General features: G+C 27.5%; 2 protein-coding genes across 5 annotated transcripts; one reads left to right on the plus strand and one right to left on the minus strand.

Moving 5' to 3' along the window:
- Positions 1 to 1966: 1966 nt before the first annotated feature.
- On the minus strand, positions 1967 to 9784 carry LOC100165745 (CCR4-NOT transcription complex subunit 3). 4 transcript variants are annotated; one of them, XM_008187282.3, is made up of 12 exons: positions 8769 to 8963; positions 8637 to 8663; positions 8039 to 8271; positions 7817 to 7972; positions 7232 to 7411; positions 7013 to 7160; positions 6628 to 6884; positions 6320 to 6554; positions 5622 to 5891; positions 3957 to 4225; positions 3676 to 3885; positions 1967 to 3605 (listed from the first exon to the last, which is right to left on the minus strand). In XM_008187282.3, exons 2-12 carry the CDS (start codon positions 8659 to 8661, stop codon positions 3507 to 3509), a joined length of 2082 nt encoding a protein of 693 aa, XP_008185504.1. In that variant the 5' UTR covers positions 8662 to 8663; positions 8769 to 8963; the 3' UTR covers positions 1967 to 3506. The 4 variants fall into 4 exon arrangements, with proteins under 4 accessions (XP_008185504.1, XP_003246166.1, XP_016661919.1 ...); XM_003246118.4 differs by lacking the exons at positions 8637 to 8663; positions 8769 to 8963 and adding an exon at positions 9658 to 9784; XM_016806430.2 differs by having other exon boundaries at positions 8637 to 9018.
- A 338-nt stretch (positions 9785 to 10122) lies between these two features.
- Positions 10123 to 14050, plus strand: LOC100163705 (lysine-specific demethylase lid). The gene is made up of 2 exons (XM_008187279.3): positions 10123 to 12518; positions 12556 to 14050. Exons 1-2 carry the CDS (start codon positions 11678 to 11680, stop codon positions 13953 to 13955), a joined length of 2241 nt encoding a protein of 746 aa, XP_008185501.1. The 5' UTR covers positions 10123 to 11677; the 3' UTR covers positions 13956 to 14050.
- The last annotated feature ends 3576 nt before the right edge of the window (positions 14051 to 17626 follow it).

Here is a 17626-nt window from a genome sequence, read left to right on the forward strand (position 1 = left end):
CCTAATCTTATAACCTCCAACGATCTATTCCTAGTTATTCATCTCACTCTTATTTCCCCACTAAGTCATAGATAACAATCCATACTCATGCCAAGTGCTGCTAATGGGTGACTTCTTACCCCCGTATTATCCAGTATTTATTTTTTTTTTATTTCTCTCTGCAAATACGCTTATTGTGCTTTTAGTATAGATTGTGTAACTTCTTATAAAAATTAAAAAAAAAAAAAAAAAAATGTCTGTCATCACCTTTTAGGATAGTAAAAGTGCTTGGATTTTCTTCAACAGTATCTTTTCTGATAGGAAAGTGAATCAAAAGTGAAAAATTTCCAGTAGTTTTCAAAAGCGCCGTGAAAAACAAAAGAAAAATTAAGGAAAAACGGGAATTTTACGCAAAATCTGTTTTCGAGAAAATTGATTTTGGTTTTTGGTGTAACTCTTATAAAAATGACCGTAGTTAGTAGGTACATGACATTTTGACAGAATGTTTATTTCAGCATTTTCTATACACCATAATATTTTGATTTATTTTTAGCTGTTTACGGACATTTTTAATTCCTATTTTTTTCATTTTTTTTTTCTATAAATATTAATAAAATATTATCTGTTCGTTAAAAAAGATTGAAAATTTAATAGAAAGCTCCTAGTATATTGTTTCAAAGGCACATGAAAAAAATTGTTTAAATTTTTAAAATTAAAAATCCATTGTCACAATTTTTTTTATAAGCTTTTAAAGTTCAAATATTAACAAAATACGTAGAAATGACGAAAATTTGCAAATTTTTTTGAGTTAGGAATTCATAAAAAATTTTCTTTTTGAATCTAAGATTTGGAAATGTAATACAAGATTTCTCATGTTTGCCTACCTTTTTCAAAAAAAAAATGTCTACAAGAAAGTAAAATTAAATTTTTATGAGCGTTTGAAATTTATATTTTTCAATATTTAATATTCACTCGATTTCTTATATAACGATTTTCTTATTTTGTTGTAATAAAAAAACGAATGACTGTAGATACTTGAAAATTTCACTGAATGTTTATATTAGAATTTTCTATACACGATAAAATTTTGAAAATAATTTGACTCTTTTTGAGCTGTTTACGGATATGTCAGTTTTTTTTTTTAGTTTTTTCTATGATATCAATAAAGTTTTATCTATTCGGCCAAAAAGTGTAAAAATTTAATACAAGACTCATGCTATATTATTACAATAGCAGTTGAAAAATATTAAAAATACAATAATAATACAAATACTATGATTAAAAACATTTTAAATTTCAAATACTACAAAGAGTATGATGTACAACTAAAAAAATAGCCCTTAGACGAATGTATACTTTGCTTATACGTCAATCCAGGCCTGACTACAACTTACAAGGATGGTATAGCTTATTATCTTGGTTTGATAAATGTATGAAGGCCAGAATTTTAATGATTCATGTCAATATTAATTACTATTTAGTAAATGGCTCTATATAACACTAACATACTGTATACATAAACCCATCAATGAATTTATCGGATAAATTGTAAACTTATATTTGGCAGTAGCGCATATGACAAAATTAGGAGTACCAAAGCGCAAAATACCAAGTGCCAACCCTCAAACGGGTAATTCTTAACTTTTTATTTTGAATGTTTCAAAAAAATGTGTTATTGATGAATGAAAATTCTAAAAAAAAACAATTTTGAAATATCACTTGTTTAATTTAAACTCGAGATTTTACATAATAATTTATCTAGCACCAAATAAATGGATAATTGTAATAACGACCGTTGAAATAAACAATCATATAATAAACAATTTTTATTGACATATTATTATAAAAATAAATTAAGATATCTCAAAACTAGTAATTGTGACGATGAATATTACTTAATGAACAAAATAAGACAATTGCAAATTTTGTACTCATTATTAACTTAACCTTAGTCAAATTAAGAGATCAAAAAAAAAAAAAATAATAATAATAATAATATCAAACAGTTTTATTATAATGGTTTTTTTTTTTTTATTAAATAGCTTACTGTTTGTACATCTATCAATCATTTGTTTGGCTTTAAGAGGATGTTGTAGGAACAAAACATCAAAACTGTTTTTCCATGCATTAAACACAATCAGAGCGTAATACCTAACAGCCAACAATAATAATAAAAAAAAACATTGATCATTTTGTCCCTAACATAAATCACAAAAGGAAAAGTAACTTAACATAATACTTTCCTGGTCTATAATAATAATTAATTATTAATTTGAGGTTTTTTGGGTTTTAATATAAGGCCATAAGAGTCGGTCAAAAATTATTTAAACATTTTAGAATATATAATCAACAATTGAAAGATATTGTGCCTAACCAATGGATTAAAAAATTGTATAAAAAAAAAAATAATTATAAAAAAACTTAATTATATTGATGAAATATGAATAAATTATACTTTTTGAAAGACTCTTATAATACAAATTTTAAATCGCTCATTGAAAAATTGTTTTGTTTACAAGTGAGAATTATTGAATGTTATTATACATAATAGTATAAAAAATAGTAGCTAACATTTTTGTTCTAAAGTGAGTAATGAATTAAGTACAAGGTAGGAGTTTTAATTTGTGTAACTTGCTCTATAGTTATTTAATTTAATTTGAGAAAAATATTAATTTCAACCAATAATGTAAGTTTTACATTCTTTAAACTTAAAGGAAATGTGAAAAATTAGCTTACAAAACAGGGTCATTCAAAAATTATCTAATATACAAATACATTTTAAAACTTAATAAAAACTGTTGATCTCATATAAATTCATACAATTTCTTATTAAAAAATATATTGTTTTATTTTATTTATATTCATTCAATTAAAAAATGTATATACCTGAATAAAGTGCTATAAATTAGATTTTTATGTACATACTTTTATAATCAAAAAAAAAACTAATTTCAAGATAGGGAATGGACAATTATACATTTAAAAAAAAATAATTTACATAATTTTTGAATGACACCAAATAAAATTAACTTTTGGTATCACAGATTTAATAACAAATTTGACAAAAATCTGAGGTACAAAAAGTACAATACAGAAAAAAATGTATATTAAACTATGAGAAATTTAACTATATTGCTAATAATAATTCTATTTGTACGAGTTTTATGCTTCAAACAAAAACAAAACTATTGAAAAAAAGAGAAAATAAGTCAGTTTCAAAGAATAATGCACATGGGACATAAGCTTTTAGTACTTTTTGGTTAGAGAAAAAATAATTTAGAAAAAATATTAAAGCAGTCTGTTAATATGTACAACATTTGGTTAGTATGTACATACATATAAACAAAGACTATGTTAAGTTTTTTTTTCAAAATTAAAAAATAAAAATAGTATACTCCAAATCCTTTTCTCCAAATGTTCACATCATATATATCACATGTTGTAAGGGCACAAATAATCCTTTTATATTCATGGACTATATTCTAAGAATTTTTTTTAGTGTAGGACTATGTGAAAACGCATTATTTTCAATTTAATTCTCTATCTTCCAGATATTTATACTCGAACGTGAATCCTTCTTTTTTTCGTTGACCCCATTTCTCATAGTCAAAATAAATGTATGTGCCCTAGTTAAATAATAATACATTTGTAAATACAAAATAAAAACATAATACTCAATTTTATTTATTATCAAACCTGTTCATATTCTTCATTAATTAATTTAGGTTCTTCGTGTCGCTGAAACCACATCATATATTTTGTATGGAATCTCCAACTTTGCTTTTTTAACGCCTTGGCAGCTAAATACTGTGCTTTAGATCCCTCCATGTAGTAGAATATAAAAAAAAGGGATTCTGTGGAAAGCCTCTGGAAAAATTCTAAACTGTCAGAATGGGGAAGAGGTCCCTAAAAACATAAAATATATAAATAAATAAATGTAAATAATTACTAAAGGAATTTTTTAATCAGTAAATTACTTGATTATAATAATGAGGCGTTGAACATGGATTTCGAGGTAAATATAATTTTATTCGTTCGGAATCTGATGGATGAGGTAAATGTACAAAAGCAGATTCAAGCATTGTGAATTGAAATTGATGGTCCTTAGAAAGTGGCACTGGACCCAATGGAGCTACTCCTAATAAAGGGGAAATATTAGCTTCAAACAAAGCAGGTGGCTGTTGTGTTGGTTGTTGCTGTAAGCTTAGATGACTACTTGAATTTTGAACTATATTTGAACTCAAACCTTCAAAATAAAAAATATAAATTTAGATTACAATATAATATAGTTTAGTTAGGTATACAAGAATGATAATTTAAGATGTTAACACTACTTACATATATATAATAAATATAAAATAAATACTTTACCAATCTTAGTTATTATTAATAATAATTATAATAGTCGGAAACCTACAAAGGCGATGTTGCAGATTGGCTAGAGCAACTTTTTTTATATCTTTGAATATGTCATAGACACATTTACAAAATTGCTCGTGTTCCTTGTTTTGAAGAAATTGATACCGTATGCAACCGAAGACCAGTACAAAGTAAAGGCGTCGTAGCTACCTATCTGCACTTCACAAACCGCCACCACGTGCTACGCGCGCGACATCGCCAGCTCTCCCACCACGCCGCAAAGGCAAGGTGGAACGGGAAGGAAGTCGCGCTGGACGAGTACCTGCCGCCAGGGACATCTCTCTCGTCTACCGACCATCGCAACGGCCTGACCTTGTCTCCGTTTGTATTCTAATATCTCACCACGGAAAGCGTCTAGTTGTTTTCGTTACCACACGTACCTACTCCAGACTACAGGTCTATTCATTGTGTATTGCAACATTTTCATAATAATAAAACGCCACCCGGCATTTGTGTTCTCCGAATCCGGTGTTTATTTTTTACTTTATCCACACCTCCGATCGGGTGTGTGTACCGTGCCGAGTGCACCCACCCGGAACCAACCACACCAGGATAATAACGACCGGCCTACCACCACTACTGCCGTAGCCGTGTCAAAATATAGTTGCTATTAGAAAAACTTATTATAAAAACGATGAAGAACAAATTTATGATTTATCTTTGAACAATGGTGACAAATACTATGTTGAGTTAATTATAGAATAAATTACATAGTAAAGCTTTTAAACTAATAAGTGTTCTTGGTCTTACAAAAAAATCCCAGCTATTCACTGAAATACAAAATACAACAGGCGAATTCCCCCTTCCCCTCTGATCTGATTTGACTCTAGATACAAAATACACCTAACTGAATTGTACTCTATCCGAGATCCATTTATATCAAAATACACTAGGCACCTAATCCAATCCGCCATAGATACGCAAATTCAACTTCTCTTTTTGACCTACCCAAAAACGCAGACATGCAAATAAGAGTACCAAATAATTAGCGCATTAATATGAAAGGTTCTTACAATGAGACTCACTGGAGATAGTTAAATAACACAAATATATAATATTATTAATGTTATAATGTATGCATGCAAATAAGTAAATATTTATAGCATCATTTAATTGTAAAAGTATCAGAAGAGCGCATACTGATTCATGATAACCTGATAAAAGTATAAATTATTAAATATCTACTTTAAATAATAATTTTAAAAATACAATTTTATAATTACTTTTATTATCAGTAGACTGTTGTGATATATCAATCCCAGCTTGATCAATAGCTTTTTGTGCAATAGTCTTTAGTGATGACAAGGCTGTGTTAGAATCCACTTGTACTGGCGATGTTGTAGAACTTAATGACGAAGGTGTAGTAGACACACAATTAACCACACTATCAGAATTATTCACATTTCCTTGTGCAGTTGGTACATTAGTATGGTAAGATGATGGAGAAGTTGGTATAGATGTAACAACAGATGTATTTTCAACAGATTGTGCTTCTATGTAAATAACAGTTTAAAAATCAAACAATATTCCGAATATATCATTAAAAAATACTGTTATGATAATACTAAATATAAATCATTGAAAGGAATAGTTAAATTTAATACTGAGGATTGCACAGATATTTTATTTATTGTCTAAAGTAAGCATTTTAATAATTTATAATTATAATTGATACAATGAAATATTTAAATATATTATTATAAATTTATAATGAAGAAAATCATTATTTAATCGGTAAAAGAAAAAAAACTGGAAATTTGGATATCAGTATACTATTGTGATAATATCTAACTTGATAAAATATTGTTATTCAATAATACTATAAAAATAAATAGAAAACTTGATATTTAAAAAAATAAGTTTTTATAATAATTGAATCTGTTAATTGTGCTATTTATATTTATATTTAATTAAGACTTACGTGAATGCTTATTGTGAATATTTGAAGCTGCTACAGTTGCAAAATTGCCAACAGTAGTAGTACTTGTTTGAGTAGTTATAGATTGAGACACAGTAGACACACTGGACGTTGTGGTGGTATGATTATTACTAACAGATGATTTAACAACTGCAGCTATAGTTGGGCCTTTACTGTTCACTGTAGGATTAGTATTATTTGAAGGATTTGCTTTCACAGGCGTCGGTTTAATTGTATTCTAAATTGAATATACATTTTATATCGATAGTAAATTATTGTTTTCTAATATGAATATTATAGTGTGTACAAACTTTAGTAGTTTCGTCTTTTTTTTTACGAACTGGTGCTGCAACAATAGAAGATGAAGTAGCAATAGTTACAACTGTAGATACTGTAGAGATCATTGGAATTGATTCACTAATTGTAGCGATAGTTGTTATTGATACTGGTGTAGAAGTTGTTATTACAGCCACTGAAACAGGCTCCTCAATGGAATGATTGTGTGACATTGGAGCAGGAGATGCTGGACAAGAACCACTAAGACTTGCAGTTTGGCTAGTGGGTGATCCTATAAGCGCAGTTCAATAATATACAATGACATTATATGTAAGATTATACATTAAGTTTGAAACAAACAATTTTCTTTTTAAATCTGAGCTTTATAATTATTATTATTACAATTACTATATTTATTACCATTGGCTTCTGCGGAATTATTTGCAGCAACCCCTAATTCGAGTTCAGCTAACCCAATTATTTCATCATACAAATCATCATTATGCATGAAATCTTCTTCATGTGATGCTTCAATATAATATTCCACATCATCTTTTATCGAACGAATCTACAAATTAACTCATTAAATAATTTGTTAATACTTAATACAATTATATAATCAATAATTTTGTATGATACCTTTTTGACTTCCACTGACATATTATCTAACATTCTTAGCACAGTCTCTAATTTTCGTATATGGAACCTATGTCTTTCTACTCTTGCTTTTAGTTCATCTAGTTTTTCTTGTTTATCTTTGTCCAACCTTTTTTTCTTTCCAACAAGTAATGACTCCATTTCACATTCATATTGGTCAATCTATCATTCAACATTTTTAAACTAATTATTAAATACAATAAAACAAAAATATTAAAATATATGAATTCAAAACTATTAATTAAATAGAAAATTTTTATCATAATATCATATTAGTAAGGAGAAAATTTCAATGATAAATGTTATTAAAATTTTAGGTATACAATGTAAATATAATATGTAAAAGCCAGAGATTCGGTGAAGAGAGACCTGTCCAAAATAAACAACACCTTCAGCATCGACATGGCAACGGATAAGGATCAGTGGAATCGGCAAGGGACCTTAATAGTCCGTATTAATAGGCCAAAAGTAGAAGAAGAAGAAGAAGAAGAAGAATGTAAATATATCTTTTAAATAATAATGAGATTCAAAAAGCACAAATTTCATTAAACCAAAATAATTAATTACTTGAATATTGAGCGACTCAATTGATTGTGTTAACCATGCACTTATTTCTTCTCTTTCTTTTTGAGCGGGATCTAGTTTTTGGGCAGCACCCAACCCTTCTTTAGAATAAGCTTTAGTCTTTGTTTCTCGTTCGACTACTTTAAACCTTTCCATTTGCTACAAATAAAAATAAACATAGCTTAACATTTGAATAAACTAAATTATGTGTTTAAATGTACTAACAGTTTCTATAAGTTTGCGATAATCAAGTAATGCACTTTTATCCTTAATTTCCGCGGACGCAATCCAGCTTTTGATTTGATCGCGTAACCTTTGCAATTTCTTGATTTCCTTTTTGAGGTCAGCCTCATATTTTTCTTTTTGATTACTATTTGTAGCATTGTGAACTTTTTGCCAAATATCCTCAAATGTTTCAACACCTTCGGTAACTTTCTTAAGGCACCGATCAATTTCACCTAAAAATTAAAGACTAGTTATTGGATTATTGCTCTCAAGTAATAACACTTCAAGAAAAAAAGAGGTTTGTTAATATAAAATGAATAGCCATAGTTATAATTTACTGTTTCATATTTGTGGCTGATACAAAATAATTAAATTATCTATTTAAAATGTGTAAAATTATTTGACAATCGTTAATGTATATCATAATAATAGTTATAAACTATAATAATTGTATTTGAGATAACAATTATTTTATAAATTCTTTACAAGTAAGAACCTCTAAACTAAATTATTGCTCAAAGGTAATACCCAGTGTTCTTTACAACAGTTTTTGAGCATAAGAGTGAACAACAATAGAATGTGAGGTAATGATATTTACCTTGAAGTTTTCTAGAAGCAGCCATCACTAAGAAAACATTTCAAATACGAATATCAACATAACATTATTTAAATTAAATACAATACAAAAATTTGTCACAATTTTGGACTAAAAAATTAATAAAAAAATTACAATTTTTATCATACAAATTTCACCACTACCACTGTTTGTGTTTGTGTGTAAACGCTTTGTTCAAGATGGCTACTGATAATTTTCAGGTTATTCAAAATTGGACAAACGACTAAACGAGTACGGTAAAAATCTCAATATTTCATAATTTAATTTTAAACAGTTTAAAATGAAAAAAACTACTTAAATTTTTACGATTTTAGATTTTACGATTATTTTTTTTTAAAGATATTTCAACAAACATAACATGAGTATTTTAAATATATTTATTGTTGTTGTCTGAATACGTTTTGGTGATGCACGGTTTTAATGAAAACAGCTGTTCCACGCGTTATCTATTATCACAATCCACAGATTATGTAATATGTAAGGAGATGTCAGACTGAACTATTGAAGACAAGAAGATTTTAAGGTATTAATGAATAATAAAGTAGAAAATAAATATCCACATCAACAACTTACTATACATTTCAATAATTTAATAGATATTGGGTAGTAAATACTTAGAAGATTTCTAATTTTTCTGGTACTTTAAGAATTAATTTAGTGTGTGGTATGGTATAGTCATTTCTACAAGTAGGATATTAATCACATAACATTGAAAAAAAAATACATTAAATTGTCAATGTGAATTCAGCAAATATCTTACTACATATTACTTTCGTCTTCATTTACTTATTTAAATCTATAGTTGCTTAGTAATAAATAAATATATAATTTTAATTTTAAACTAATTAACAATAATAATAATATAGAAAAGTTATTGTATTAGCATAATTTTTAATATCTAACAAGTGAGTGTTATACATTTTGTATTTTTATAAAGTTAACTATGTTATAAAGTAGTTTGTTATTAAATACTTAATTGTATTCATTAAAATTAATATACTACCTTTCATACTGTGTTTTAATGAATTGTACATGGTTCAGAATCATTTATCACGTTTTTGATTACTTTTACTTCAGAAAGTTTTATTGATAACAATCACTATTTATATTTCATGTATCGTATCGTATTGCGAAATATATTTTTTTTTCGAAGTTATGTTAGTTTCTAATACACTTGTTTTTTTTTAATTATATATTCTCGAATGAAATATTTTATACTCTACCATTTATTAATAGGTATTATTTTACGGTTGCTGTAAATATTCTCGACCGCAATATTTCATGGAAATTTCATATCTTTTTACAATAATTTATTGTAAGAAATAATTTGACAAAATACTAGTTCTATTTTAAAATTCTAGTGGGAATTTGTTAGTATTAATAGCATTTCTGGTTATAGAGTATTGATAACCAAAATTTTAGGAACATGAACACTAAACATTTATGATTTTATAATTACTAATTTAGTATGTAATTTTGTACCGTTTATCGATAGTGTGTTAAATTATAGATTTATTCTTTATTTTTTATTTGTATAATTGTATTTGAGAGTTGCGAGGGATCGTTGGACTGTTTTAATTAAGTTAATTATCAATGATACACAGAACTTAGTAGAGAAAGTATCTTCTCTACATTGTGGTGATACGTATAAAAAATCACTGTAGTCAAACAAAGACAAAAATATAAAATTAAGTTCAGAAATTCATACAATTAAGGTATCGTAGGTAATATATTGGCTAACTCTTATTGCAATATAATTTAAGCCCAAAACGGTGAAACTATCAAATATGAAAGTAGTTGGTGACGAATCGGATATCCACATCCCATTTTATGCATAAAGAAGTAATTTATGTATAATATTGATGTCCATGTATCTATCGTACAGTCGTTCGTATCTATATAGTTAGGTTAGATGTTGCTCGCGATTCGTAAACGTGTTTACCGGGTGACGACACACGCTCAATATCATTAATCGTTTACACCCGCACGATCGCCATAATTCGTAGGCACGTTGTTTAAATTTTTGTCCAACGACTAATGAAAAAAATGGCCCCAACAACGGACATCGATCGACCAGCGACCGGCAGAGGAAATTGGAATACTATGGAGACTGGAATACTGGATTGACCGGAACATACGTTGAAAAACATCCGTAGATCGAAGTGATTGAACAGTGTCGAAACATTTCTGGGTGTACGTCGGGGGTACCTATTTAGTGTTTATTATTAATATTTATTAATATATAGGTCTATCGCATCGTCCGTCCGGATACGCGTTCTCTAAGGTAGTACGGTATTATAATTGTGTCGATATTATTGCGAGTGCGTGCGTGCGTATATCCCGTAGTTGGTAGTGGTGCAGCCTGCTATGTAATGTATTATTTTCTATACTGCGAGCGGCGAACCTCATCACTTTCGTGTCTGTGTCGAAGTCTCGTGTGTGTTTGTGTGTGTGTCTGTTTGTAATTTTGTATTTGTGTGTTCCTGTGTGCAATGTGTATGTTGGCTGCATTCTATCTTCCATAGTGAAATTGCTACTTTTAAACAAAAGGCTTTAAAATTAGTTTTCAATTTTTTCCTTGCGTATACCTACAAAATTGTTACTCAATACGTTTCTGTCTGGTTTGGCAATATTGGCGCAGCGTAGCAACGACGACAGATCAGAAGACGTGCATCGAAGAAGATATTTGTTGTTTCCTTTTTGAAAATTATTAAACGGATCACCCGCAGTAGCGTTGGTGGTAGTAGTGGTGTGGAGTGTGGACTACGTGACATTTTCGAAATGTGCGATGGACGTCCATCTTTCAAAACGCAATCCTTGGCTCTTGACAATGCAACGCACATTTTCAATTTCTAACGTTCAATAATTATATTATAGATTCGATACATTTTTTCAATCAAGTTAAGTTATTATAGAATTTTATTGAAAGTGTTTTTATCTCTGTTTAAGTAAGTAATAATAGTTATTGTTTTTATATATATTCGTATATATTATCTAGGTATATACTATAGCATTATATTAAAATGAGTGTAAAAAGAGATGTTAAGTGTAAACTCGAAATTGATGAACCAAAACAAAAAGAATGTCCTGAAGGAAAATTTATTGATCCTGTCAGTCTTATGGAAAAGGGCAAATTCGTTTTCAAGGTACCACCAGAAGCTCCAGTTTTTGAGCCTACTGCTGAAGAATTTAAAGATCCATTGAAATATATTGCTAAAATTAGAAGTGTAGCTCAAGAACATGGAATTTGTAAAATTAAACCTCCATCTAATTGGCATCCTCCATTTTGCGTGGATGTTGATAACTTTAAATTTACACCAAGGATTCAAAAACTAAATGAACTTGATGCGAGTACTAGAGTTAAACTCAATTTCTTGGAAAAAATTGCCAAGTATTGGCATTTACAAGGGATTCGTATTAAAATACCAGTATTAGAACAAAGAGCTGTAGATTTATATTCTCTTTATAAAATTGTAGAATTTGAAGGTGGTTTTGATGAAGTATGTTTGGCAAAAAAATGGGGAAAAGTGGCAAGTCGTATGGGTTATGTTTGTGAAAAAACCTCTGGTACGGTTTTGAAAAGTCATCATGAAAGGTGGCTTAATCCATTTTCACTTTTTCACGCTACCATTAAAGATGAAATTTATAACAAACCAATAAAAAGAGAAAGTAAAGTTGTAAATATTAAAGAAGAAGGTTCTTCTGTTTCAAATTCGCCTACTAAACGAGCTAGACTCAGCCCAGATGATGAGAATGAATCTGATGATTATATCAAGGATCCATTTTATCTAATGGAAAATAAAGAATTAAGAAAATTACAATTTTTTGGTGCTGGTCCTAAGATGGCTGGATTTAGTTCCAAGTGTAGAATAGGACATTTAAAGTCAAAAGATTCTAAAAGATTCTAAAAAGAGAAGTAAACCTGCTGTAGATTATTTGGATAAATATTATTGCCAAAAATGTGGAAGTGGTAAATCAGAAGAAACTATATTAATTTGTGATGGGTGTGATTTAAGTTTCCACATGCAATGTTTAATTATACCATTAACAAGTGTTCCCAAGGGTGAATGGAGATGTCATAAATGTGTGATCAATGAAGTTATCAAGCCTAGTGATGCTTTTGGATTTGAACAAGCTCAGCGTGAGTACACACTTCAACAATTTGGAGAAATGGCAGATCAATTTAAATCTAAATATTTTAACATGCCGGTTCATCTTGTGCCTACCAAGAAAGTTGAACAGGAGTATTGGAAAATTGTTTCGTCTATTGATTCCACAGTAATAGCAGAATATGGTGCTGATTTACACACTATGGATCATGGATCTGGATTCCCTACAGGTCTTGCGCTTTGTGGAAATGAAGATAATACTTTTTACAAGTCATACATAGAAGATCGTTGGAATTTAAATAATATACCAATACTTAAAGACTCTGTTCTTAGTTTTATTAATGCTGATATATCTGGTATGAAAATTCCATGGATGTATGTTGGAATGTGTTTTTCCACATTTTGCTGGCATAATGAAGATCATTGGAGCTACTCTATTAACTATTTACATTGGGGAGAACCAAAAACATGGTATGGAGTTCCAGGAGCTTATGCTGAAGCTTTCGAAGAAGTTATGAAGGAGACAACACCAGAATTATTTCATTCTCAGCCAGATCTCTTACATCAATTGGTTACTATTCTGAATCCAAATATATTGATGAAAGCAAATGTCCCAATCTATCGAACTGATCAGAATGCTGGAGAATTTGTCGTTACTTTTCCGAGATCTTACCATACTGGATTCAATCAAGGATATAATTTTGCTGAAGCTGTGAATTTTGCTCCTGCTGATTGGATTTCAATAGGTCGTGAATGTGTTAACCATTATTCCTCTCTCAAACGAATATGTGTTTTTTCACATGATGAACTTATATGTAAAATGGTTAACTCTTGTGATGATTTGGCACCAAAAGCAGCTGAACTCGTATATGATGATTTGAATGAAATGGTGAAGTTTGAAAGAGTTCAACGTAAAGCACTTTTAGATTGGGGTGTCACTGAAGCAGATTTTGTTGAATTTGAACACCAGGTAGATGACCTTAGACAATGTATGGTTTGTAATACCACTCTATATGTATCTGCTGTATCCTGTTCTTGTGATCCTAAAAGACTGGCATGTCTTCGGCATTTTAAACAACTTTGTGATTGTCCTGCACAAATGCACGTGTTCAAATATAGGTACACCCTTGATGAATTTCCACCTTTACTACGAAAGGTTAAAGCTAAAGCTGAACAAGCTTATGATGATTGAATATATTTCCGTTTTTTTTTTTTTTTTTATGGCTGAAAACAATTTAAGCAGTTATTGACAAATATATCCATAATATGAAAATAAAGAAACAAATATAAAACTAGGTTAAATATAAAAATATGTTAAAAAAACTATATTTTTGCATCTCATAGATATGTTATATATTTAAGTCTTCTTAGTTCAGTAATTGATTGTTTACCTAAATATTAAAGACAGTTAAGTATTTTAAAATCTAATAAAAAAAAAATTTTACATTATTAAATATTGTACATATTCAGAATATACTTGTGTATTCTAGTACCCATAAAATAGGTGCATCTTTTTTTCTCAATATATTTTAATGAACTTAGTAATATCTTTTAAGTACTAGATATGTTCTAATTAGAAATTGATATCTCAACATTATAATTGTTAAATTAATGTTGATTTTTAAATATGCTTATTATTATTATATTATTTAAAATGTATATTTAATAATTATAAATGTTAACAACCTAATAGAATATTTAATTTATTACCTAGAAATATATAAATAAAAATCATTGCCAGACATCACCAAATATTATATTTTTTAATACACAAACTGCTGATAAAATTATTTAAATTGGCCCTTTAATTGATCTCTACAATAATACAAACTTGTGTAGTATGTTTAATGTTTGATGTGTGATTTTTTTTTCAAAGTTAGAATTGTAAGTTCCTATATAAATATTAACCTTTTTTTATATATCAATCTGTCATCTTCCTGGATTTTAATTTTAGTTTTTTTTTCTCACATGTATTATTATGTAATTATAATGTTATTGATCATATAATATAATATATCATATTTTATTGATTTATTATGTCTATTATATTTTAGTTTTTATTTATCTCATAAATTGTATTTTAGATTTTACGTAGTAGATAATTTCTCTGTGCAAATATAATTCTGTAAAAGTTATCAAGATCAAGTCAAAACATTTTCTTGTTATATTAAATGTATATTTTACCTTTATTTTCATTATAATTTTAAAATAATATACCTAATTACATAAACTTGAATTTGAACAAATTTATATTTTTTCTAAAAAATAGAGCTGTAATAATTTAAAGGTAATAATTATCTATACAATCAGTATAATTATGTTGTGTGTATTATAATAAATCATTTTATGGAAATTAATTATTGAGAAAAGAATTATATTTTAAATGAAAAGCAACTAAATTTACTTTTGATTTTGAATGTGTATTTAATAATAAGTATACAAGTCTTCGTAAGTGTATAGTATACAATGTAGTACAAAATATTTTATTTTTACTTTTAAGTGTAGTTATAATTAATATTTAACTTGTACCAACTTTAATTTGTGTGTACTTAATGTTTATGTCACTGTTGCAGATTAACTAATAAAAATACTTAAAAACACTGTTTGAAACTTGAAATTATACATTACTCATCTTCAATTACCTACAAAATAATATTTTAATTACCAGGGGTAGTAAGTTAATGCAATAAATAATATAACTTGAATATTATTTATTCACCAATGTTTCTAAAAATGCTCCAACTGGCACCAAAGTCTGTAGTTTTACCTTAAATATTGCATTAATAACAACTTAATATAAAAAAAAATATTTATTTAATTATATCAATTATTTTTTTGATATATTGACAACAATTAATTCAAACTTAATTTAAAATTTAAATTTTGTATTAATTATTTTTGTTTTTGTTATGAATTCATTTAGTTGTTTTTATTAACATCTTATTTTTAATCGTTAAACTGTTAAACCATCTAACTGTATAATATTAATTTTAAATTTTTCACACAAATTTTGTTTTTGATGTTGGACAAATCGGTTTTATAAATTATGTTACACTAAAATAATTTAATATCATCTTTAAATAAAAAAAAAATTCACAATTAATCGAAAATTGATGCTAAATAAGCCAAACACCTTTAATAATATGCTATTTAAAGCAAAAAAAAATCTTATGCACTGAATCTTTTCAATCTGAAACATATTTTTGCTAACTACAGTTTAATTAATCTTAACAAAATGTATCTGCAAATGCACATACTTATGAGCCCTGGCAATGGCATACTATGTAATATCTAGAACCTAACTTATTTGACAATAACTAACTTTAAAATCAGAACAGAGATTTTGATGTATTTTTCTTATATATATTATTGTACATCTGTATCTCACTAAAAATATAAATTTACATAAATATAGGTTTAGTTATGTACCTATTGTATTTTGAAATATTTTAGTTTATTTCAATCAATTGTATAGATTTGTAAGCATTGGCAGCAGTAAATATAATGGAGTGACCTACCTTTATAAGCACAGGTTGTAAAACACCTTATAGAACAACACCGAATTCTCTTAATTGATGCCCCCAAATTTAAGTTTGCACAGATCTATTAAGTAGGTATTCAGTAGTCGTAGTGGGGGGGGGGGGGGGAGAAAATATGTTGGGATGACATCCCTCCACTTCTTTCATCGAAAATAATGCATTTCCTTTATAATTATACACAAATATTATCGATATATAGTGGTGTTTTTCATACAATTTTTATTTTTTTTTAAATAAGTAAAAATAGTTATTTTTACGATGGTTTTTTAAATTAGTGTTACAATAATAAAATGAATGATTTTTATTAATATTATAAATAAGTATTATTACCTTTTTTATAAGAAATAAGTACCTATTTATTTGCTTGTTAAAATTGGACCATAATGTAACAATACTAGATATAATAAATCTAAGCATAATTTCTTATAATAAATTTATTATTTTTATAAGATAATATAATAATTTTATCGTTGAGGTTGTATGTTTTTCAATAATCATTCAAAACAGATATGTATTATATAAATTTGTTTCATGGCATAATACTAGAAGTTTAATGCAATATTTTTTATTTAGCATATTTAGCTATTTCTAGATAACATCAGAGTTGTAAGTTTTTTGATTAATTTTACAAAAGTTAATAAACATAATAAATAAATGTAGGTAATTATATAGTTAAATGCGGAAATAAGATACTTAACTAAAAAATCAAAAATATATATTAAGTATAAAAGTGTATTATAAAAGATGTATAAGATGTTAAACTCACCCCTCCCCCACATCCACATGGTGTGCGTATGTTTAACTGCAAGGCTTGCAAACGTTTTAATAACATTGTATTTGACAAAAAACAATTGAAATTTGTAAATGTAAATTATAACAGAAAACGATAATCAAAAGTAAACAAAGGCAACAAAACAACGCAAAATGTAATTTATTGAATATCATTGAACAAAAATCTATTTATTTCATGTAAAAAATCTAAGAATTGATTATATGCGGGCCATTACCTACCTGCATTAGTTAATATTTTTAAATTTAATAGGTATTAACACTATTTTAAATAACAATAAATGTAAAACTTGTAAAACATTTTAGTTCTAAATAACGATAAACGCAAAACTGGGATAACGTTTTAATTCTGTATAACGATAAAAACAAAACTTGGATAACGTTTTAATTCTTAATAATGGTAAATGAAAAAAGTTAAAAAACGTTTTAATTCTAAATAACGATAAACGCAAAGTTTTTATGACAAACAGAATTTTTTTTTAAACGCAAACCTTGTGTATAAGCCACTTCGACCACTGTAAGGTATTTGACATTT

This window comes from Acyrthosiphon pisum, chromosome A2, assembly GCF_005508785.2.
Source record: "Acyrthosiphon pisum isolate AL4f chromosome A2, pea_aphid_22Mar2018_4r6ur, whole genome shotgun sequence".
In the NCBI taxonomy this organism is placed as follows: domain Eukaryota; kingdom Metazoa; phylum Arthropoda; class Insecta; order Hemiptera; family Aphididae; genus Acyrthosiphon; species Acyrthosiphon pisum.

What these genes read in the sequence shown, in the direction of transcription:
- LOC100165745 (XM_003246118.4), bottom strand. Translation starts at nt 9,688, where the DNA reads ATGTACAATTCATTAAAACACAGTATGAAAG. An exon ending in ATTAAAACACAGTATGAAAG is followed by an intron (nt 8,272 to 9,657) that starts GTAGTATATTAA and finishes TTTAATTTTTAG; the next exon opens with GTGAAATTGATCGGTGCCTT. An exon ending in ATCGCAAACTTATAGAAACT is followed by an intron (nt 7,973 to 8,038) that starts GTTAGTACATTT and finishes TTTTATTTGTAG; the next exon opens with CAAATGGAAAGGTTTAAAGT.
- LOC100163705 (XM_008187279.3), top strand. Translation starts at nt 11,678, where the DNA reads ATGAGTGTAAAAAGAGATGTTAAGTGTAAACTCGAAATTGATGAACCA. An exon ending in GGCTGGATTTAGTTCCAAGT is followed by an intron (nt 12,519 to 12,555) that starts GTAGAATAGGAC and finishes AGATTCTAAAAG; the next exon opens with ATTCTAAAAAGAGAAGTAAA.